The 25,680-nt window shown below is 39.6% G+C and overlaps 1 protein-coding gene across 5 annotated transcripts in view; it reads left to right on the forward strand.

Moving 5' to 3' along the window:
• Window positions 1-25,680, forward strand: part of LOC136883337 (zinc finger protein 501) — a 55,510-nt gene that overhangs the window by 19,918 nt on the left and 9,912 nt on the right. For all 5 annotated transcript variants that reach the window (XM_067155575.2, XM_067155574.2, XM_068229689.1 and 2 more), the window contains 3 exons: window positions 5,639-5,716; window positions 7,790-7,843; window positions 11,472-11,518. In XM_067155575.2, coding sequence (XP_067011676.2) covers window positions 5,639-5,716; window positions 7,790-7,843; window positions 11,472-11,518 — 179 coding nt within the window. The remainder of the gene's footprint in view (window positions 1-5,638; window positions 5,717-7,789; window positions 7,844-11,471; window positions 11,519-25,680) is intronic.

The raw sequence follows: 25,680 nt of genomic DNA on the forward strand, positions 1-25,680 counted from the left end.
TAAATTTACTCATTCAGGACAAATATTTTAGGTTCCCTATGGGAATCAACATCTACATCATTTGATGGCCAGACAGGCATCTATTTTTGGAAATGAGACATAGCTCTCATAGTGCATTAGCACTGCTGGTGGCTTCAAATAGCCTATGCAGTAGCCTCCACACAGGGGGGGCTCATTCCCGACTCCCGCGCTTTGCTTCCAGCGTAGCATCGCCTCATGCTGACGTCACGTGGAGGTCTCCTGTCAGCAGCTGTGGCGGTAAACGATAAGGAAATCGCTTTCAGTATAGGTCTATTTTGCGGTACGGTACGCAGTCTTGTAAGATTTTCCGAATTGTGTTGATTGTTGTGTTAAAGATGAGTAAGGTTTCTAACTATAAAGTTAATTGTGCGATGGCACAATGTACTAATTGGGGATCGAAAACAAGTGGTGTCTTGTACCACAGATTTCCAAAACGTGAGGAGATTAGGCGAGTGTGGGTGTTGCGCTGTAAGCGAAGTGACAAATTTAATCCTGATAATGCCAGGGTATGTTCCATACATTTTCGTCAAGAGGATTATGAACGAGATTTGAGAAATGAACTACTGGGATTACCACAGAGAAAAATCTTGCGGGCAGATGCTGTTCCGTCTCTGTACATTGCAAATTGGCATGGCGATAAAGCTTCGTGTTCAACCACTAGCACCGTTCCCAGCCAAACAGCAGAGCAGGTTTGTGTACTAATTTTCATACAATATTTAATAATTAATAAATACAATATTTAATAAATCGTAATAAATTTGACCAGCTACGTGGAAGTATGAATAAACTTATTCTGTCGTACTACGGTATTGTATACCGGCTAGGGTAGCTGACTTACGTTTAGAAGGCTTGGGTTCGATTCCTGGTACTGGAACAATTTTTCGAATTTTTTTACACTGTTCTGTTGTTTACCAGCAGAACGTTTTATGTGAGAACACCGAGTTACGACAGTAGGCCTATATTAACTTATAACTCTTCATATACTTCGAACGTTAAGTAGTTAAGGCTTATTTTACTTAACGATCGTAGTTTAGATTTTATAAATGTTTAAAACGTGATCGCTCATAAAGGTTTATCTTCATTTTACAGATTTCCAGTGATAGAGATTTGCATCATGAAGTCAGGAGCGTGAAGAAGCGGGCGCGATCAACATTAGAGACTTTGTCACCAAAGAAAAGGAAAGTTGACCAGGCGACTAGCACTGAATCGCTTCAAAATGAGGAGATCTTAAAACTCCGTAAGCAGGTGGAGATTTTGGAAAAGGAAAACGCGATTTAAGAAGAAGGGAGGCTGCTCTAAAGAAGCTCAAGGGATCTAGGTATCTAGTCTCAAAAAGACGACAACAACCGTCTCTGCCGAAAGTAAAGAAGAGTGCACACAGAGAGGAAGTAGTTAAGATTCTGTCGAAATGTTTTACGCCAGGTCAGATTCGATGTCTCTTGGTAGGCAATAAACGAGTGAAATGGTCCTCGGAGGACATAGCAAATGCTTTGTCTTTGAGATCGCTTTCCAGAAAAGCATATGATTATTTGAGGAACCGGAACATTCCTTTACCATGTCGGTCAACCTTACAAAAATGGATTCGGCGCTTTAAATGTAGGCCCGGAATTTTAACAGAGGTGCTATATCTGTTGAAAGCCAGAGCAGTAAATTACAAGGAGTCTGAAAAGATCGCGGTTTTGACATTTGATGAAATGAATATAGACGGACGCATTTCATACGATTCATCTGATGACCGCATACTAGGACCTCACAGCAACGTCCAGGTAGCGATGGTTCGAGGGCTCTTTGCTGCATGGAAGCAACCCATTTTTTATGATTTCGACGTGACAATGACGTCAGAGTTGTTAAGAAACATAATTTGTAAACTTGAGGCTTGTGACATTCATACTGTCGCAGTAACTTGTGACATGGGGGGCAAAAATGCCAAAGTGTGGAAGGAATTAAATGTACACAAGGACAAGAGCTTTTTTACCAATCCAGTGGACGATAAAAGGAAGGTGTGGGTGTTCTGTGATGTACCCCACCTCTTGAAATTATTGAGAAACCACTTTTTAGATGAAGGTTTGACGTTAGCTGATGGTTCAGAATTTCAGAAGAAGACAATAGAACACTTATTACAAACTCAAACAGGGGATCTATCAACTACACATCATATTAATGAGGCTCATCTGAGTGTAACAGGCAGATCCCGTCAAAATGTGAGAATGGCTGCGCAGTTATTTTCCAGGCGCACAGCTCTGGCAGTGCGGTATACTTTAAACAAGGACGCTGAAAGCAACTTCATCGAGCTAGTCAATGACACCTTCGACGTGTTGAACTCCAGGGCGCCTAAGGATGAAAAGACTCCCCTTAGGAGTGGGTACGGCTTAAACTTAAGGAGTCAGGAAAATACTCTGAAGCGCTTTCTGGAGGTGATTACACAGGTGAGATTTGGTAAACGGAAAACTTTACTTCCGTTTCAGAAGGGGTTCATAATATCTATAAATTCTCTCTTAGGGCTTTTTGAAGACATGAAACATGCAAATATGTCTTATATGTTAACTGCCAGATTAAACCAAGACTGTTTGGAGAATTTTTTTTCACGTGTCCGTGGCCTAGGAGTTTTTTATAGCAATCCGTCCCCTTTTGAAGTTCGTAACAGAATTCGACTTCTATTACTCACAGGGAGTAATGAAATCCCTCTCTCCTGTAGTGTGTCAGTGGAAGCCGAAAATTATTCATCGCCGTGTGATACGGGTATTTTTCATCCTGATGCTCATAATGAAGAAGATTTCTTGAGCTTCGTAAGCAATGAACTATGTATAGATGTTTTTGAGGGGCCGTTAACAACTGTACCCGTAGATGAACAGGAAGAAACGTTAGAGTTGTTAAGGATGGAAGACTTGAGCCAGGACTTCGAAACTGAAGACGTAAACCAGGATGCAATTAAATACCTTGCAGGCTACTTGGCATTCAAATGTCGCTCTGTTGATGACAGCTTGGGTGATAAAGGTGAAATGTTTGCCTTGCCACAGGAAGTGCCTCACGACTGGTTATCAATCATTTCAAAAGGAGGCCTTACTCGTCCAACCGAAGAATGGTATCAAAAAGTTATCCAGTTTGAGGTACTGTTTGGCAGTTTTCATGGGATTTATATCTCTAAATGTGAAAGAGTAATGCAGACTTTGATTTCTATAATTAAATCAAAATTTCCAGAACTTGACGAGAATATTATATCACTATACGTCAGAACTAGGACTTTTATTAGAATACGTCACCTCAACAAAAAACATTATATAGATGCTATGAAGAAGTATTCAGCGAAAAAGAGTCGACTGTGGGCAGCTTCAGCTTCTTCAACAACTTCCTAAGTCATCAAAAAGTGAGTTTTAAATACAATTAAACCAATAACTATTCCAGTGTTTCTATGTATGTATTGTTCTTACAGTCGGCTTTTAAGATGTAATTACTCAGATTTTCTTCTATTTTTCTATCAACAGTATTATATCACTGATTGCAGGTGGTGTGTAAAGTACCACTTTATTATAATAATGCAAACCTTTTGATTATTTATAAGAAATTGAACTTATTTTACCTAATTATCGAGGTTTATGCTGCATGCAGGCAATGCAGGCGCGCGCTTCTAGCCCTCCCGGCTACGTCACGCGCGATCAACCAATGAGAGCGCTGTGAGCGGGAATGGCCTACCTAATATACTCTATCTACCTTGGCCTCCACAGTATGCACTAGCCTTGCGTCTTGGGTGGTGTGCTAAGTCCCAACTGACGAGCCTAACTTGGCACACGAGGACAAAACGCAGGCAACCAAGAATGAGTTAGCTGGAAAATTTATAATGTCCAATAACGGACCATTATATTGGCATTACTTGCTCAGGCGTGTGCGAGCAGTCGGGTTTTATATGGAAATCCATGTAGGAAAATATTGAATGCATTTTGATACAGTTTCTCACAATCTTCCAGTGAACCCATGTTGCTAGGCAACAACTGTTTTTAAACATGCATGGCCATTAGATGACAGAGTGACATCAATAGATGGCAGAAATATAATGCTAATGATATCCAGGCAGGTGCAATTCTGCACAGGAGTTATAGATGGAACAAGTTGTCAGGTGAGGCCTAATATAGGTTCTCCTTGAGATTCATTTGCTCTGGGGACTGCCCTGCTGCGTAAGTACTAAGGGTTAAAACAAGTCCAGCAATGCCAACATCAAGATGTGAAATTTTGTATTATTTGTCTTGATGCTTGTTGTTTAAAGGGGCCTAACATCTAAGTCATCGGCCCCATTATTTGTCGTGTTAATGTAAACATTACATGGACACAGACTATATTTCAGAAATATTGGTGACACACTGCAGTTGATCCATAAAAGTGGACACCTGTGTGTTGTTTCTTTTTTGTTTCTATTCATTCTGAATGTTGGTGGCCATTATAGCTGTGTCTTTCCTGTCGACTGTTGCTCGGAATAGCTCTGTGGTTGTATTCAACGTCTATATTCTCAGATATTTTTAACTAGGTGTGATGGTGATTATTGATTTAAGGGGATTTACCACTGGGCGACCATCCTCTCTTAACACCAATCGAAGAGAAAATGGAAGAGGGCCGACACTGCAAAGAATGAAGATATCAAGAAAAGCAAAGCAAGGGCCATGAAGGGTGGGGAAATGGAAGACTTTCTAGGCCTTTCAAATCTAATACTGTTGGGGTTGGAAGAGAACAAGAGTTGACCAGTGGTGGTCAGATGGAAAAGGTGAAACTGAGGAACACAACAGAAGTCATTGAAACAACGTCAGACTCGGCTAGAGGCCCCAATGTTACAAACTCAGGCTTCCAAACCAAGAGCCCCTGAGGTCCTCTTTTTAGTCACCTCTTTGACAAGCAGGGAATACTGTGGATGTATTTTACCACCCACCCACAAGGGGTTTTTAACCAGGAAATCTTTCTCCTTTCAACACTTCTTTCCTGGATTCTTCTCTAGCAGAGTGGATTGTAGTAGCCGGTATCTGTATTGTCTGTTTTTCTCATGTGACTGAGGTATTGGAGCTTCTGTGTTTTCACAGTTGTCAGTACTTCCTAATCTTTCTTCTTTCTGCATAGAATTTTTGTTTTGTCGTGCGGCCTGGCCACAGTACCCTGAACATTTTTTCTCCCACACAGCCGCATCTCAAACCTCCAACTTCTTGCAAACTGCCTTTGTCCTTGTCCACATTTTAACATCATAGGAAAGAACAGAGAGACCTATTGTGTTAATTCTTATCTCACAGCTTTGGAAGAGGTTTCTCCATATTTTGAAGATACTGTAACCCCTGGCTTTCTCTGTGCAAAATCTTATCTCTTCAGATCTATCCAACCTGTCATTTATAATAGTGTCGAGGTATGTACATTTGTGTACACATTCAATGGACTTCTGATCTTCTATTATAAGAAGACATGTGAGGGATATTGTTTCTACTGATGTTTGTGGTGTGTGTGTTCTATCTTTTGTATAAGATAGTCTGCCCTTACACTCCTGTCGCTTCCATGTCCTTGCTCTGGTAGGTTCTACGTTTGCCATACTGTAATTCTGTCTTTTCTTTCATAGTATGCTTTTCTTTATGTCGTAATTGAATTGTTCCAGGTCCCGTCAAATTCAACAAGTTCTGGGGCATATCCAGACGTCAAGGATGAACCCCATACAGAGGATTTTTCTCATGACGTAAGTAGGAATTATTAAATATAGTAGAACCTTGATTATCCATTGTAATGAAGGAGAGTTGGGGGAACGGATAATCCATTTGACTTGTTATTTCCTTATATTAAAGTTTTTCTAAATAAGTCTATAACTTTTTGTGTTACTTCCAGCAATTTTGTTTCTGATATCCATTCTAATTCTCCAGAGTAAAATGGTACATCTACCGAGCTAGATAGCTGCAGTCGCTTAAGTGTGGCCAGTATCCAGTATTCGGGAGAGAGTGGATTCGAACCCCACTGTCGGCAGCCCTGAAGATGGTTTTCCGTGGTTTCCCATTTTCACACCAGGCAAATGCTGGGGCTGTACCTTAATTAAGGCCACGGACGCTACCTTCCAACTCCTAGCCCCCTCCTGTCCCATCGTCGCCATAAGACCTATCTGTGTCGGTGCGACGTAAGGCAAAAAAAATAAAAAAATAAAATAAAATGGTACATCTGATCATGTCTCCTAAGTCAAACATCTCAAGCATCAGCAAGTATGCCTTTCTTTATGTCCTAATTGAATTGTTTTAGTTTTAATTAGTTCAATTTTAACAAATGGTTTCAAGCATAATAAATTATATATTCTGAAGTTCCCTATAGCCTATATTTACACACTTATAACTAAAGCTGTACTGAAAGGAGGACAAATCATCTGGCAGAAGGCTGTGCCGGTTGTAGGAATATTAATACAAAAAAGCAAACAAATTGCCATCTTAGATATTAACGGTGATATAATGCAGTAGAAACTCCATTGTCCATTAGGGGTAAGGACCAATGTCGTGATGAAAAATTCCCTGAACTATCCGCACTCAGGTTTTCAACCTGTTATGTCCAGCTTTCTAACATAGTGATGAAACTGAAATTTATCTTACCTGCCAATGCTTGCTTTTAAAGAGAGATCTCCATCAATTTCATTGTTCATATCAACAGCTTTTGCTGGGGATGTGCCGTACGTAAGGCCACTCCTAGTCCTTTCCTGTCCGATAGTCACCATAAGACCTATGTGTCAGTGCACTGTAAAGCAACTAGTAAAAAAAAATTTAATTAGACTGAAGAAGCTAACAAATTTTTTTAAATCCTGTGTAGAGTGTGATCTATTGCTTGTTTCTATGGTTACAGATAGTGTGGACAAAGTAATTAAATAAAACGAATTCTCCATGGGACAGATTTGTCTAAATTTGATATACTGTGTCTATGAGGAGATCTGTACTGAGACGAACACAAACACCTAGTCTCCAAGCCAGAGGAATTCAAAAGAGACAAGTAAAATCCTATCTAGTCGGGAATTGAACCCAGGACCCTCCGAGCCAAAGACTACGATGCTGACCGTTCAGTCAAAGAGCTAGACTTCAGAATACTGAACAAAACTCAGAATTTGCATTTGCCGGACCCAGACAAGAACATACACCCCTCGATGTCTGAGATTGAAATGGTTACCACTCAAAACCATGCATTTTCGAGATATTGCCATCAATGTATTTCAACCTCTACAACCTCTGAAAGTGTTAAAACACAAAATCTAATGTATTCATGCCAGGAAACACTTCTAATGGTTTTCACTGTTCTGACATGAGTCACTTTGCTTAATTCAAAAGCGTTACATTTTGAGTTTTAACTTTTTCCAGATTATAGTAAATGATGTAAGAGCTATGTACACCCCAATTTGCAGAAAAATTATGTAATAAGTGTATTTTAGAGAGACAATGATGTAAGCTGCTAAAACTTTAAACTCTTCTTCTGAAAAATCTTGGATTTTGATTTGTAACCCGTTCGTTCTCGGCCATCAACATATTGGACAAGATGGAAGACATTGTAGTAGGTTACGTGATAGCCTTCTAAGTAGACCGTGAGATCAAATCCATATACTGTACAGTCAGTTGGCATTCATGAATGTTGAAATGCAAGAGACCTTCCTGTAGATTTATAGGCAAGTTAAAAATCTCACTTTTGTGGCATGTACGGTACTTTAATTAATTGGATTGCAGTCTATGTAACCTTGCATAATGAGTACTGGTGTTCAAGAATTTATATTCTCTTCTTCTTCTGTTTTACATAGATGATGGAGGAAACTGTGAAGAGTGAGCCAGATTGGAATGATCCTGTTTGTGAAGTAAGTAAAAAATGTAAATGTAATCTTACATAGAAAAATAAACATCGAAAGGAACACATACAGTAATATGATAAACACAGTGAAAGGTCAATATTGGAAAGGAACAAACTAGAGTCAAAATCAAGTCATATATAGAGAGATAGGAACAAGAAGGAACACCACAAAATAGATCGGCCAGGCTGAGTAGCTCGGGTGGTAGAGCGTTGGCCTCCTGAGCTCAAGTTGCTGGGTTTGATCTCAGCTCAGTAGGTTTACCAGCATATAGGAAAACTCCTGTGGCACTTCTGAAAAACATTAACCCAAATAACATTATTATTACATAATAGGTCAAACATAATGGCAGGTCATTATGGGAAGAGAGATCAACAGAAAGAGAAGACAAGGACAACCTTGAAAACACAAAAGGATGAGGACAGTCTCCTCAGCTTTATACGCGGCTGTCTTTGAATACAGTGAAACCTCGTTAGTACGTTCCTCACTAACACATTTTTCCGCTTAGCACGTCGTAAATTCTAAGTCTCGATTCTCATCGTATTAAATCTATATTAAAATACTTCACTTATCGCGTCACGAATTTTCGCTATTACCACTTAGTACGATCACATTTTGCCTTGCCCTGAGAATGATATTTGTCATCCCTTTTAAAGAAACTTGATTTACAACTCAGGTGAGAGCCGTCGTCACAGTTGTGTGGTTACGGAAAAAGTGAATCTATTCGTGCTTGTATTCCATTCACAATTGTTTATTTTTCCGTGATACAGTAGCCAAAATTTGGATCAGGAACATCATTGTGTGAAATTTACTAGCATGGTGCATATTTGTCTTGTGATAGCCTAGGTATTGATATGGGAAAAGTGAAATTCCTTTCTAATGAAGACAACACTAAAATCTTTCAGAAAATGGACTGGCATCCACATCATTAAGCATACAGAGGTCGCAAATGTTGAACTCGCACCTTCGAGTTTCGACTTGGTCTAAGTTTTTCGAAATGGCAGCCAAAGACATTCTGTCGCAGTTGCACATGGCCAAGTATAACTTCCAATTCATTGTCTAAGAGTGTGACCAGAAAATGTTTTATAACCCACTGCTCCAAAATAAAAGGCTTCTGGCGTGATCTGCAATAATACTATAAGCTCCAGCAGAAAAAATTTTCACACACCTTTTAATAATTTCCCCTCATCTTGAGAAATGGTGGATATAGTTTCCACTGTACCCACGATACAAGTTGTAAAATGCCTTCATGTCGGAAAAAATCGTTCATTTTATTCATCATTCTATTAATAAATTTTCTGGGATATCCATTGCTACGAGCAGTTTGGTGGATTATATTTATAACATTATAATATAGAGATAGTGTTATATTGTTTTATTCTTTGAACTGACCACTGATGAAGGGAATAGATGACTTCCCAAAATCTGTATGGTAAAATAAATAGCTTTCTTGGATTATAAGGTGTATTGACACGGTGGACTCAAGTAAAACTATTTTAAATAGTTCTGTATTACATTCAGACAAGTCAATACAGATCAAACAACCATATTAACCTATCATGGTTAAGTTTATCAACAATAACTTTGTTCTCTCAAGCAGAATTATTTCGGTAACATTAAAGAACAAACCTTCCATAGCTTTACCTGTGAAAAAACTACATATAATAATTCATTTCCTTGCTAATTATCAAGGGTGAAAGAGTGGGCATAGCATTTTTCTTCTCATATAATAAAAAATTAATTTTTAGTTATTTAAAAAGTTTTTCTAGCAGCAGAAATTACACTACGGTCCATGCTCGATAACTCATACTAAAAGGGGGCGGAAGTTTGTCCATATTACAAAAAGTGTGTGTTATTCAAGGGAACAAAAGATAACTAGTCATTTTGATGTGACAACGTTATCAGTACATACAAAGTAAATCAGAAACGGAATGAATACAGTTATAATATGTACTAAGTTTCCATTCTAGGCTGTATTAATCACAGTCGGATTTGTTAACCGTAGGCTTATTATATAAGAGCATGATGATCATTAGTACACAGCTTATAATGGCATGACATTAGGAGGGGAGCGGTTGAAAAGAGCTGAAGGCTTTAAATACCTGGGAAGTGTAATTGGAGAAAATGAAGCAAACGCGTTGAAATCAATGAAAGAGGAAAGTTTGCAAATGGATTCTTTAAGAGTGTGGGAGGATTGATATAGAACAGGGATATCCACAGAGATGTAAAGGTATTATCTAAAAGATTTACCGTATAATCTCAAATACCACCTGCCACTGAATAAGACCCTCACCCTTATTTTGAAAGAACAAAATTTAAAAGAAAAGTGAAGTCAAAATTATTTCCAATCTTTACTAACACACATCAAATGATTAAAAAATACAAATAAAAGTAAACAAGCATTTCCAGAACAATATCCAACGAGTTCATTCATCATCATCAGTACCAACTTCGGAATTTTTCATCACCATGACCTTCCCACAAAATGTCATCGCTGCCATCCATAGCATTAGAAATGCTACATTTCCTGAAGCTCTTCCATGTGAGGTCTCCAGGGATACGATTCCATGCCTTCAAAATCCACGAACACAGCAGCTGAACTTCCAGGCGCTGAATGAGACCAGTTGGTGTCAGTGTGTGATTATCAGCCGCCATCCATTCTGTATAGAGCTGTTTCAAGGCTGCTTTAAATGGACGGTCGACACAGATATCCAGCGTCTGTAGCATAGACATCATCCTGCCGGAACGACTGCTAGGTCGGTTTTCCCATCCTTGATATGTTTCTTCACAGCGTCTGTTGTGTGGCCGCGGTAACTGTCAAGAACAAGCAAGCTCTTTTGTCCCAATAATGCACCAGGGCAACGTTGCCAGACACACTTTACCCAGTCTTCCACAAGTGAACTGTCCATCCAGCTAGAGTTCTGAGATTGACGATAACACCAGCGAGTAGATGTTTAGGAAGACTCTTACACTTGAGAACAATGTATGACGGCAATTTGGTTCAGTCAGCAAGAATACACAACATTACCGTACACCTGTTCTAATGGTGTGACGCTGAAAAGACAATAACTTCTCATCGCAGGCACCAGGAAGACGCTGTGAAATTGAGGTACGCCTTCGTACGCTCAACCCATTTCTTTTATAAAAATTACAAACCCATCTTCGGCTTGCCTTAAACTCTTCCGTTGAAAGTTCCTTTGCGATGAAAGGGGCGACCAAAGGATGATTGAATTAGAGCCATGAAACTACGTGTGATTAGTACCAACACGCGGGGAACACCCTGGGTCACCTTTACTTGCGAGTAGTACCACTATGTTAGGTACACAATAGGTTTGTGATTAGTAGCAGCAGAGAGTGCTTCACTGTGGGTTTGCAGTACCTGTGATTACCATTATGTGAGAAACACGACGTGTCTGGGCGTTGCCTATGATCAGTACCCACTATGTGAGGAACACCACGGGATAGTACGAATCCCTGTGATTGGTACACCTATGTGAGGAACACCGTGGGTTTGCGTTACCTATGAGTGGCATCATTATGTGAAAAACACCCTAGGTCTAAGTTACAATAGGATAACCTCATAATTTGTGTTACCATAATCTTTAAATTACATTCTCAGATTTATTATTTCTTCTAGGACATCAAAAACGAAATTACCATTGAAGATGATGTGCTGAATATTTGGTAAGTCAAGCCTTTTAATCTTGTAGATAAGGTGCATGTTGGCATTAATTATTTCAATCCTTGTACACTGACTGACAGAGCAAATGCAACACCAAGAAAGAGTGGTTCGAAAGGGATGAAAGATGGGGACAAAACAGAGACGGCACGGACGAATAATTGATGTTTATTTCAAACCGATATGCAGGTTACACAATGCGCACGGCATCGACTCAGTAGAATGCAGGGCCACCGCGAGCGGCGATGCACGCAGAAACACGTCGAGGTACAGAGTCAATAAGAGTGCGGATGGTGTCCTGAGGGATGGTCCTCCGTTCTCTGTCAACCATTTGCCACAGCTGGTCGTCTGTACGAGGCTGGGGCAGAGTTTGCAAACGGCGTCCAATGAGATCCCACACGTGTTCGATTGGTGAGAGATCCGGAGAGTACGCTGACCACGGAAGCATCTGTACACCTCGTAGAGCCTGTTGGGAGATGCGAGCAGTGTGTGGGCGGGCATTATCCTGCTGAAACAGAGCATTGGGCAGCCCCTGAAGGTACGGGAGTGCCACCGGCCGCAGCACATGCTGCACGTAGCGGTGGGCATTTAACGTGCCTTGAATACGCACTAATGGTGACGTGGAATCATACGCAATAGCGCCCCAAACCATGATGCCGCGTTGTCTAGCGGTAGGGCGCTCCAAAGTTACTGCCGGATTTGACCTTTCTCCACGCCGACGCCACACTCGTCTGCGGAGATTATCACTGACAGAACAGAAGTGTGACTCATCGGAGAACACGACGTTCCGCCATTCCCTCATCCAAGTCGCTCTAGCCCGGCACCATGCCAGGCGTGCACGTCTATGCTGTGGAGTCAATGGTAGTCTTCTGAGCGGACGCCGGGAGTGCAGGCCTCCTTCAACCAATCGACGGGAAATTGTTCTGGTCGATATTGGAACAGCCAGGGTGTCTTGCACATGCTGAAGAATGGCGGTTGACGTGGCGTGCGGGGCTGCCACCGCTTGGCGGCGGATGCGCCGATCCTCGCGTGCTGACGTCACTCGGGCTGCGCCTGGACCCCTCGCACGTGCCACATGTCCCTGCGCCAACCATCTTCGCCACAGGCGCTGCACCGTGGACACATCCCTATGGGTATCGGCTGCGATTTGACGAAGCGACCAACCTGCCCTTCTCAGCCCGATCACCATACCCCTCGTAAAGTCGTCTGTCTGCTAGAAATGCCTCCGTTGACGGCGGCCTGGCATTCTTAGCTATACACGTGTCCTGTGGCACACGACAACACGTTCTACAACGACTGTCGGCTGAGAAATCACGGTACGAAGTGGGCCATTCGCCAACGCCGTGTCCCATTTATCGTTCGCTACGTGCGCAGCACAGCGGCGCATTTCACATCATGTAAAGTTAAAAACTTCATTATTGTTCCGTATTGAATAGAGAAATAAGATGTACAATATTATAGGTTAGGATCCACCTTTCAATACTCCATAATAAGATGGTAAAAAGTAGTTACAACCTGTTTAATGGGACCGGTTAAAATGTGTTGAAACCGGTCCCATTAAACAGGTTGTAACTACTTTTTACCATCTTATTATGGAGTATTGAAAGGTGGATCCTAACCTATAATATTGTACATTTTATTTCACATCATGAGCATACCTCAGTGACGTCAGTCTACCCTGCAATTGGCATAAAGTTCTGACCACTCCTTCTTGGTGTTGCATTTGCTCTGTCAGTCAGTGTATTTGTGCAGTTTACCTAGTAGGGGGAAGACTCATATATTTGGAATGAGTGAGTCAAAATGGAAGGGGATGAAATAAAAGAAACTAAGGGAAGATTACAAGCTATACCGGCATGGTAACAAAAAGGAAACAAAGAATGGAGTTGTATTTGTGTTACATAAGATATTGAAGCCATAACAGATATCTATATAAATAAAATAAAGAGTTTTGTCTGTATATTGCTCAGAATTTAAAAAGAATGGTATTTCTGTATCGGTCATATCCACAGTAACAAGCAAATGCACTTTTTTACTTTTCTGTAACGTCTGTATGTATGTATGTATGTATGTATGTACACGCATCACGAGAAAACGGCTGAAGAGAATTTAATGAAAATTGGCATGTAAAGTCGGGGAATGAGCCACTACAATCTAGGCTATAAATAATTTTATTCACACTGAGTGAAATGGTAGTTGAGGGGAAGGCCTAAAATTTAATTCTCAGATATTCATGTTATCAGTGGTCATATCGATAAATACTACATAACTAAAGTTATATAGAATAACATTTCCGATCATTTATGTCTTTTACATTTTTACTGTACTGGCTATGATAAGAGAGATATTAATGAATTGGGATTTTTGTTGCCAAGTCCATATAAACATCGAGGAACGAGAAAATGGGTAAACGGAATTTAATGAAAATTTGTATATAGAGTCGGGGAATAAGAAACTACAGTCTAAGCTATAAACAATTTTATTTACCCTGGATAAAATGGTAGTTCAGGGGAAGGCGCCTAAAATTTAATTTTTAAATACCTATGTTATTGGTCCTATCGAAAAGTACTTTATAACAAAAGTTATAGAGAATACAATTTTCAATCATTTGTTTTATTCAGTTTTACCATACCGACTATAATAAGAGTGGTATTTCAGAGTTGGAAGAAAACTAAATGTGAATGCCTAAAATATCGGAAGCGCATAACCGTGATAAACAACAACATTACATTGACCATTGTTGTGATCTTCTTTGTCTCTTACGCTGCCACTCATCTCCGATAGAAGGGATTACTGCTGCGTACCGAGTGTAACAGCCTGCGTGAATATTGGCAGAAAATAGCTGGGGAGTTAGATAACTTCCTTATTTAGCAAATGTAGAATTCCGTAGCGAAGCACAGGTAGATCAGCTAGGTGCATATATAAATGAAAGAATGATTAAAGCCAGAGTAAAACTTGGCAGTAACAGTCTCACAATAATCCAAGTATATGCTCCGCAGGCAGGATGTAATGATGACGAAAAGCAAGAGTTCCTTGAGAATTTGGAGGACCCTGTACAAGATAATAATAGGGGATCTAAATGCCCATGTTAGAGTAGATAGAACAGGCTATGAAGAAGTAATGGGGCCCTTTGGGTATGGGGGAAGGAATGCTGAAGGCGAGAATGTCCTAGATTTCTGTGCCAGAAATAACATAATAAAAAACACCTTCAAGAAACAAGAGTCATAAAATAACCAGATACAGCTGGGATGGAAGAACTAAAACAGTCATTGATTATGTAATAAGACAGAAAAAGTGGAGAAGGCGTGAGAGATGTAAAAGTTATTCCCAGTGAATGTTTAGACAACGATCACAGGCTACTAGTAGCTGACTTGAACTATGAGATTGTGCGAACACCAGGTACACTGAAAATACCAAGAATAAAAAATTGGAAATTGAAAGATGAAGCAAATAAAAAAGCTTTTCAAGAGTTAGTAATGGAAAAGGTACCGAAAAATGAAACACAAAGTCCACAGGAGGAATGGAACCTGTTTAAAACAACATTAGTGAGTTGTGCAGCAGAAGTATGTGGCAAAACAAGAGAAGGAAGAAGGAGACCAGTTGGTGGAGTGAAAAAGTAAGAGAAGCTATTCAAGATGGAAATATGGCAAAGAAACATAAAGATGTTGAGAAGCAAAAATAAATGCAAGGTGTCTTACCGCAAGATAACCAAAAAATAGCTGACCTCGAACAAATATATAGGAAAAATGATTAGTGATGAGAATTGTGAAGGAAGAGAAGGATAAGAGTTGGGAGATGTTCACACAAAAACTAGAGGACGACTGAAAAGGGAATCAAAAGATGTTGTATGGAATATTGAAGAGTGGGAGATCAGACAAAGAGGATATTAAAGCAATTGAAACAGAGGATGGAATCCTAATCTGGAACATAGAAAACATCAGAAAAGAAATGGGGAAACTATTCCAACAAGTTATTAAATGGCAGTGAAGAAGAGAAGCACAAAAGCAATGAAGCTATCAAACATGGAGAAGAAGAAAGACCAATGACGTGGTCAGAAATAGAAAATGCCCTGAAGCTTATGAAAGGAGGAAAATCACAAGGAGTAGATGGATCACCTGCAGATACAAAGTGGCAGGCATGTAAGGTCTTCAGTGGCTACATCAAACACTAGGAGTAATCTGGAGAGAAAATAAAAATAATATACCAGATGAATGGAAAAAAGGATTGATTATAACGGTATTCAAGAAAGGAAGCAGAAGAAAGTGTACAAACTACAGAGGAATTACCCTGCTACCACACTGCCTCAAGATATTGGAAAAGATCATAGTGAAGAGGTTAAAAACAAGGATAGAACATCAGTTTGAAGAACAACAAGACAGCTTCAGAGGTCACACAGGAACAATAGACCTAATTTTTGATGATGATGATGATGATGATGATGATGATGATGATGATGACCTAGTGTGACCTAAATACTATTACACACTCCCCTCCAAATCTAGTATTTTTCCTCTCAACACCATCTGGTGGTATATAGAAGAATCTCTCCTGTAAGCAGTCTGCGTTAACCTCTGAAGTCATTCTGTACCCTTCTGCAACACATAATCATCGAATGGGGCAATTATGAAAAGAAATTGTCGTAGTAATAGTGCTACACAAGGTAGGAAGACAACAGTCAAATATCTTAAAGAAGCTTATTGTCAATAGAAAGTTCATCTATTGAATAATTGAATGTAATGGCGAGACCGGGACTGTGTCCGAGGTCTGCTAGGACACCACACCCTATTATTGCAGTGAAACAAATAATTTGCCAAATTCTTGTGAATTTGTCCAATATAGCGAGTGCGGCATATGACGAGAACCTTATTATAACAACAGTTGTTGTCTGTTCCTTCAAAATTTCTATTTTATACTGTGTATTATCCTTCGGTTACAGCGAGAGCCCTATCACTTACGCATTCGTAATAACGATCTGTTAGGCGTGCAAGATTTTTCTGTTACCGATATTAATGCACCCTAGCCTTTATGTTGCAATGCAAACACGCATCAAAGTCTTGCGGTACATCTGTTTTTCGTAGTTAAGAAATAGCCGCCTCCATAGCGTAGGCCTGCTGCAGCTCTGATGATGTCGCAGGAATAGGTGAAAAGTTTTGTAACCAGCCCATGTATTGCAAGCATGCATTGGTCATGCTATATGTCTGTGTTTTGTAGTTAAGAATGTCCGGGCCGATGACCTCGATGTTAGGCCCCTTTAAACAACAAGCATCATCAAGAATGTCGCCAGCGTGATGGTTAGCACAATTTGGTGCCATTCTCAGGGAGGGGCCTGAGTTTGATTCCCAGTACAGTACCGCCAGAGATTTAAGAAAGGCAGTAAGGTTGATATACAGTATAAATGGTGCATGCAGCCCATCTCCATTGGGGGCATGCCTAAAAAGAGCTGCACCACCTCGGGGTGAGGATACAAGTTTACTTTGGTTAAGCAATATAGCAGGGGAGATCATTAACAAAGTGATCATTTAATATCTCATTACTCGGGCCAATATACGTAACTTTTGGAGAGAAGTGGGTTTAAAATGTGATAAAAACAATCCATTTATAACGAAAATTTTACTCAGCAATGTACCTAACAAATAATATTGATTTTATGTCCCCACTAACTACTTTCATGATTTTCGGAGACCCCAAGCAAAACGTATCCTGTGTTAATAAAAAATTGGAGACAACGAACGTACAAAATTAAACATTATGATATTAAAACGCATTACCACCACACCTGTAGATATCCGTAAATGCGGCAAGCTTTCTGTTTTTTTTTAATTCTTTCTGCCATGGAACTTCTAGCACTATCCGGGCACTTGATAACATACCTAACCTGAACAATGCGGTTTCTCTTATCTCAATTACAGCTCTTTAGGTAAATCCTGTGGTGATAATTGTAGAGAAAAAGCATGCAATATACTTCAAAAATAAAGGTCTCGCTTTTAACAGCTGCAGTTATCCAAAGAATGCTTCAAGTCATTGTGTATTACATTCAGAAGTTCAACTCGTAATATACGCTAGTTATCAGCTGGTCTATTGGCACGCTTTATACAGCACAGCTTTATTCGGAAGGGGTGGCTTCTGCTACACATATACCAACTGGGAATAAGACACCATCTCCACAAACCATTTGCGAATAGATTCTCACTTTTTGGACTTCATAGTCGAGAACAAAACTATTTTTAGAATTTAAGAAAAGACAGAATCTTGAATGACGACATGCCGGTATCAGGGAAGTTGGCGGCACAAGATGATGATAATTCAAATGAAAGACGTGATCAGGTTTACTGTGTGGTAGGCCTACTGCTCAGTTGAGAGACAACTGGCCATTAAGTTCTTTTGATTAATAATGCATAATACAATAATAAGATACCCTTATTCCTTTTCTCTTCGGAGTCAAATAAGAAGCGAGACGAATCTTCGTAGTTAGTTTTTACAACCGAATTCTCTTCCTCACGTAAACCTTATCAGGGGAGTTAATGATTCAATCTCGCTTACTATATTACCATCCTGGGAGAACACACAACCTAAATACTTGAAATTATCGACCTGTTTTAGCTTTGTATCACCAATCTGACATTCAATTCTGTTGAATTTCTTACCTACTAACATCAATTTAGTCTTCGAGAGGCTAATTTTCATACCATACTCATTGCACCTATTTTCAAGTTCCAAGATATTAGACTGCAGGCTTTCAGCACAGTCTGCCATTAAGACCAAGTCGTCAGCATAGGGCAGACTGCTTACTACATTTCCACCTAACTGAATCCCTTCCTGCCACTTTATACCTTTCAGCAGATGATCCGTGTAAACTATGGACAATGAAGGTGAAAGAATACAGCCTTGTATAACCCCCTTAAGTACCCTGAACAAAGAACTCATTCTACTATCAATTCTCACTGCAGCCCAATTGTCAACATAAATGCCTGTGATTGATTTTAATTATCTACCCTTAATCCCATAGCCCCCCAGTATGGTGAACATATTTTCCCTCGTTACACTGTCATATGCTTTCTCTCTCCATTTGTTTAAATTCCAGATGTGTATTCAGCATATCTCCTTGCTCTACACGGACAATAATTGAAAATCCTTTTTTTGAGTGTGAGGTTAGATCCTCCATAAAGGCGTTGTAGATGTCTGTGTAGCGAAAACGCTTAGTCTCCAACAAAAAAAGTAAGACACATTTGGACTTTCTGTGCTGGGAAGACATCTCTCCTCTGGTACCTCCTGATTGTTTGTCTCGATTGACTTCCACAATGAACACTTTATGAAAATTGATGAATCACAAGTCTTTTCCAAAACTTCCAATATTTACATAAACAGATGTATAAAATAAATAAAAATCTTGTAATTGTAAAACAACATACCACTGTCAGATGGACTAATTATTCAGATATGTTTTCCATCTACTGACCCTAGACAGTGGGGAAAGTTAGCTCTTTTCAAATTCTGAAGCGGTTGTTTCCCAGCGGTCCTCTGTAGGTGTATGAATACATTCCCGTTGTAAGTTGGACCAAATACTGGAATACACATCTCTAACTATAGAGATGGCTGTTGAAATGCCAATTCCGTAATTGTAGTGGAGGCCTGTGAAAGTGCATCCACTTGCTAAATATTTAAAACAAGGACAATAATATGTGTATATTCTTTACAGGTAAAGAAGTAATGAAAAGTGGGGAAACATGAGAGATGCTTTCGTAATATCATGTAGAAAAGGCAAAAGAACATCAAAGGAGTAGTTGTGAGTTTTAAGAGTATGCCTAAAACAGTTAAATTTTTTTATGAAGTTGACTGAAGGACGGCATACAGAAGTTAGCTTGGCAGACAATACAATACACAGATGGGGTAAATGATTGGACTAAATTCTCCCAGGAATCGAAAATGCCGAATAAAGAAGAGGGTTTCCGAAAGCGTCGTAAACCTGATGAGCTAGAGATAAAAACGTTGCAGGCACTTGAAAGTAGTAGCCAGCCAAATCTCCACCTGTCATTCATCAATGCTATTATACATTCTTGACAAACATTTGATGATGAAATCATCAAATTCCAAATAGGTGTCCTTCAACTCATAGTGAATATTCAGCATAGAAAAAGCCAAGTTTTTTTAATCAGTCTCCAGCCATTTCCGATGTGCAAATAACATGTCAGTACATGTTCAATCCAAGTCAGCCGCTGGCATTTCAAGGAAATTCCCCGTGCATTAGTAATGGGTCATCGAGAATGTAATTTTCGTCATTAAGCCAATTTTACACAACTTGTGGTCCACACTCGTCTACAACATCGGCATTAGAAATCAGTCACTCAGACAGTGCATCTCAGGTGTTGTCAACTTTTTCATATAATACAGTTACAGACTTCAGCTCTCTGTGAGATGAGCTAATAAATGTCTACTTACCTTATTGCAGAAGCCAACATCTGCTCAGGTTGACTGCAATTCCTCATCTTGGTGTTCTGATGCTGAATGGTATCTTTCAACCGCTCATGTAAATCGTCAAGTGTAGAAATGGACATATGAAAATAGTTAACCCATTCACATACCATTTAACTGAACTTATTTATGCCTTGGTGTACCATTTATTTTCATTGCTTTACATGATGTTATCACCGACACTAAAAAAGCATGCTTTACAGCAACGTAATGAGAGGAAATATCCAAACTACTGTCAGATGTACTTTGTGAAGTCTTTATGAATATGGTAAATCATAAAACAGTCATTTTCGTGCATCGCCTCCTTGCACCGGTGGCATTCAAATGAAGATTCCTTCCTCAGACCCCGTGTCACACATACTTTGCATCTCCGTGATGGGATAACCTTCTTCGTTTTGGGGGGTATTTTGGTCGGAAAGTGTCCCCAGTGCCTCTCTTGAAGTCTCAGTCTTGTATCCCCAGGGCTTGGGTGCCTTATTTTGGATAGTCAGGCAAGGTCACACTTGCCAACTGCTGTTCGGCCAAATTGATCCAGAACGTGGTAAAGCCTACTTGCTTCTTTTCAGGGTTGAGGAGGGGATGAATGATGTTGGAATTCAGAAGAGTCATGTCTAGCATGTAGAAGTATATTTTTTGTATCCTTTTACATACTTCCTCATCAAGAGGAATGATGCGAATCCCTGGTCATGGGAATCAACACCACCCTTTCCACAGTTGTAGTCAACAACAAGATTGGGTCTGAACATCTTTTTTTCCATCATACATTACCACTTCAAGGTAATCTGGCCTTCATTTCATCCACAGATACAGGAAACCAGTGTTCCTTTCCAGATGACATTACCCTATTTATATCCTCGGCAGCCGGTACAAGACATTTACTTGCATAAGCATTTACCTCATTGGTTAGATGTTCCCGAAAAGTCTGCTGTTAGAAATTCGTTCACAACTTGTAGTTCGTTCGGGCATTGTCCTAGGTGCCTTTGGAAAACACTATTTCACCAGTTGCGATGCATGAATGATACTCTGGAGTATTACTTATGTGCTCCCACTCCCTTTCGCATAAAACATGATTAGAAGCCGCTGGTGCCGCATCAGTTGTAGGCCTAAAATTCAGCGACATATTTGACGGCAAAACAGCACTTTGTTCACCCCTACCAGCGCTAAAGTTTCTATCACACGAACTACTTTCACTACTTTCCATATCCACTAAATTATTCGTCGCTAATTTCTATATCAATGTAATTCTTTTCTAAAAATTCCCATATAATCGCTTCGTCACTCAACATGGAGGCAGCCATGATTTCGCTTACAATGAGGTTGCTAAGATACTGGTTATCCTTTCTGTGGAATAACTGCACGGACGTGTTTATCGAATACATCAATGGAATAAAACAGTGATTCCATCTGTCAAGAGGTTACCTTACTAATATCAAATCCTTTCACAAAGGAAACCGTCTTGGAGCGGGTACGGAAATAAACACTACGCGTGGACGGAGAGATCCGTCTTTGTACCGGAGTGCAATCGAGAGCCAGGACGGAGAGATCCGTCAAAGTACGTCAAGTGGTTAAAGGACTTTCTTATATCTTTTCTTAGATCTTCAAATAGTGTATAAAACAGACCTGATTCGTCCCTCTTTTAATTTATTGGATGAACCCAACGAGTTATTTTCCCTTTGTTTTCCGGTAACAGCTATACAAAAGCCACATAGCAATAACAATAATTGAAATTAATACGCAAACATTTATTAATGTGAATCAATCACATGTCGTTCACATAAGGTACTAGTTTTGGCACTAAACTTGTGCCATCATTAGCCACAGAGTCAAATCAAGCAAACACAGTAACTAGAAACAACTTCAAAACATACTGTAACACCCACATAGATTAATATTAAATATGGTACATGATAAGTTGCACTTCAGTATAAAATCATTTTAAAATGACTCCGTTGTTTTGTACATATGTTGGTACATGATAAATGATAAAAGCAATATATGATAAGTGTTACAGCTGTGTGAAGACAACAGTGGCTAGAACAGAATGGTTTGGAATTGACAATGCGCTAAAACAAGGGAGTGTGTTGTCACCTTTACTGTTCATAATGGTGATGGATGACATTGTAAAGGCAGCAAGGAAAGATTATAGAGGTGAAAGAATAAATGTAATGATGATCACATTGTCATCTTTCTAACAGTACACTCCCAAGAAGGGGGCGGAATTAATATTTAAACGGCCAAATTACCAATTTTTAAAAATATACACGTTTTGCATTACATTGCATCAATACAGACAAGTCTTGATGATGATGAGATAGGAAATGGCTAGGACTGGGAAGGAAGCAATTGTGGCCTTAAGTCCTTACTTAAGGTACAGCTCCAGCATTTGATTGGTGTGAAAATGGGGAAATCACTGAAAACGTTATTAAGGGCTGCTGACAGTGGGTTTCAGACCCACTATCTCCAAAATGCAAGCTCATAGCTACATGATCCAAATCGCTTGGTACCACTTAACACTTCACTGCCACTGACGCTTTAAAGTGTCCAAAGCCCTATGTTTCTAAAGCTACATATAAATGTGCCGGCTTAGCGCTTGAAGCTTGTGGTTATGCCGGCACTGCAGGAAGGTTACCTTTAGACCAATTTGCCGCACGCGGTTCCAATGTTGAGCAATTAGGTGACGATCTGTATTGCTTCGAAATGGAGAACAACAGGTCAGCGCCCGGTCTGTTTCATCCTAAGAAGAAGAAATGAAAAAACCTACAAACTGTTTTCCAGTCATTGACCAGGTCAGTTATGTATGAATGAAGCAGATATAGGCTGTTAGTACGATGGGGTCGCCACTTCCAAAGTGATTTATTAATGAATGATAGATGCTATGAAATGAGAATGGAGAGTGTTGCTGGAATTAAAGATGACAGGGAAACCGGAGTACCCGGAGAAAAACCTGTCCCGCCTCCGCTTTGTCCAGCACAAATCTCACATGGTGTGACCGGGATTTGAACCACGGTATCCAGCGGTGAGAGGCCGACGCGCTGCCGTCTGAGCCACGGAGGCTCAAGAAGAAGAAATATGAGAGATAATTTATACTAATGAAGATTTAATTGAAATGAAATGAATTGAAAGGTTTCTGACAGCAAATCTGATATATTGTCAGACAGTGAGGGCGATGAGTGAAGGAATTCTGATAGTGAAAGCGACAACAGTGCATTGAATGAAGATGACAACGTTCATAAAAATGTGCAATCAACATCCCCAAATGAAGAGGAAATTAATTGGGTAGGTGAGCCAACTTATTTCCCGTTTACTAAAAAGGAAAGCCTTCTTATTTGCCCGAACGATAACCAGGCTACTGACTACTTCCGTCTTTTATTGGAAGATTTATTTCTCCAAGAAGTTGTAGATTAAACTAATTACAATGCCATACAGATATTTAAAGACAAATTGCAAATCTGTCAGCAGAAAGACATAACTTTAGAAGAGTTACTGGTATTTTTGGGTGTGTTTCTCCATGTGGGTAATGTGAAAATGAATAGTTACAGGATTATTGGACAAAAGATGTTTTATTCCGTAATAAAGGCATTTCAGCGAGCATGAGTCGTAACAGGTTTCTTCTGATGTTGCGCGCTCTTCATTTTTCAAGAAATCCTGGTGAAGGTGAATCGAAACAAAGCGACCACTTGTACGAAATAAAACCAGTGATCACGTATTTCAACAACAGGATGTCAGAAGTGTAACATCCAGGTTGTAAACTATCACTAGATGAAAGTGTGGTTCTTTGCCAAGGTCATTTGTCATTTCGTCAATACATCCAGAACAGGTGTAATAAATATGAAGTGAAATTTTACATGCTGACAACAGCAAAAGGATTCACCCAGAAAGTTACGATGTATACTGGTTTGTTGGATGATTGTGGTGGTAAAGGTCATGCACAGAAGGTAATTATCCATTTATTAGCAGATAAATTAAATGTTGGTCACCACATTTTTATGGACTACTATTACAAGAGTTTTGATTAGGCTAAGAAACTCTTGGATGAAGAAACACACTGTACTGGAACGCTAAGGTTGGATAGAAGGAATTCACCTAAGGAAGTGAAAGTTGCAGAACTGGGGGGGGGAGACAGTTGCTAGATATGCTAAAGGAGTTATGACAGGCAAGTGGAAAGACAAATGAGATGCAAGTTACATCTCAACGGAGTATGATAATAGACTTGTGGAAGTGGAAAACATACGGAAAGAAACAGCAAAAAAGTCTTCACCAGTTGTTAGTTACAACAAATTCATGACAAGTGGATAAACAGGATCAAATGTTATCCTATTATCCATCCCAAAGGAAAACAGTTTGTTGGCCTAAGAAACTATTCATACACTTTGTTGAAATGATTTTACTGAATTCACATTACTTGTTCAATAAATACTTCGGTGGAGCTATGCCACTTTATGTTTTCAGACTGGACTGAACGACATCAAGCAGCTGTTACCTTCAATGAGTGGAAAGAACCGCCCATCACATGATGTGCCACGGCAGCATGTTCTTGTAAAGTGCGAACCAACACCAGGGAAGAAACAGATTATGAGGAAGAGATGTACACTCTGTACTCAAGAAGGAAGGTGAACAGACACAGTTTACTAATGTCCGATATGTCCAGGTCAACCAGGGTACTGTCTACGATGCAGTGTCATCTGTCAAAAATAGATGCACAATCAAAACTCTTAGCACTTGTGCCATTCATAAACATTATGTGGACATAATTAGCATGTTTGTGTTTCAGTTATTTATAGTATTTGTTTAACAATTTGTTTAACAAAAAAACTGGATTTCGCCACAATTGGCGACAAATGATGTTTATTTACAATAATGTGCTGTCTGGTCCATCTCGTTGTGGATTGTCATACAAATAATTAGTACAAAAGAAAAGTATTGCTTGACGCTTTAAAGCGTAAAAAAATAGATATTATTATATGCATAATACGGTATTTACTTTTTTTAACTCGATAGACACGCTTTTGATAAAATATAGTGCCATTTATTAGGATTGACTGATACTGCCAATACAGCTTCTGAGAAAGATATTTTAGAAAATGGTGGCAGCAAACGTGTTAAAAAGAAAACCTTTCTAAATTCTGGGCCCCTTCCTTGCCTCATTATTCTTTTGGTAGTAAGGCCATTTTATCATGCAAACGTAAGGAGTCAAATGCTCTGTCTTGAGATCTCCACCACTTTCGTATGTCTTTTGGTTTTTGTGTTATTAATCATAAACCAAATCATGTTACTCAAAATAGTCACTTTCTTAATCTTCCCTTCCCAACTGAGGCCCACAGGTGTGTCATATTATATTTTGTGTGCCATATTTTCAATCGGACGGTACTTAAACGTTGGTATTGGACCTTCAGTCCTGGAGCTATAAGCCCGAATATGAGGGCATGATGTCATTCAAACCCCACTGTCGGCAGCCCTGAAAATGGTTTTCTGTGGCTTCCCATTTTCACACCAGGCAAATGCTGGAGCTGTACCTTAATGAAGGCCACAGCTGCTTCCTTCCCATTCTTAGGCCTTTCCTGTCCTATCGTCGCCATAAGACCTATCTGTGTCGGTGCAACGTAAAGCAACTAGCAAAAAAAATATATATATATTGTTACCTTCAGGTTCGAGTATATGTGGCCTGATTTTATAGACATTTCCACAGCCAACAAAAAGTAGA

Source organism: Anabrus simplex, chromosome 11, assembly GCF_040414725.1.
Source record: "Anabrus simplex isolate iqAnaSimp1 chromosome 11, ASM4041472v1, whole genome shotgun sequence".
Lineage (NCBI taxonomy): Eukaryota > Metazoa > Arthropoda > Insecta > Orthoptera > Tettigoniidae > Anabrus > Anabrus simplex.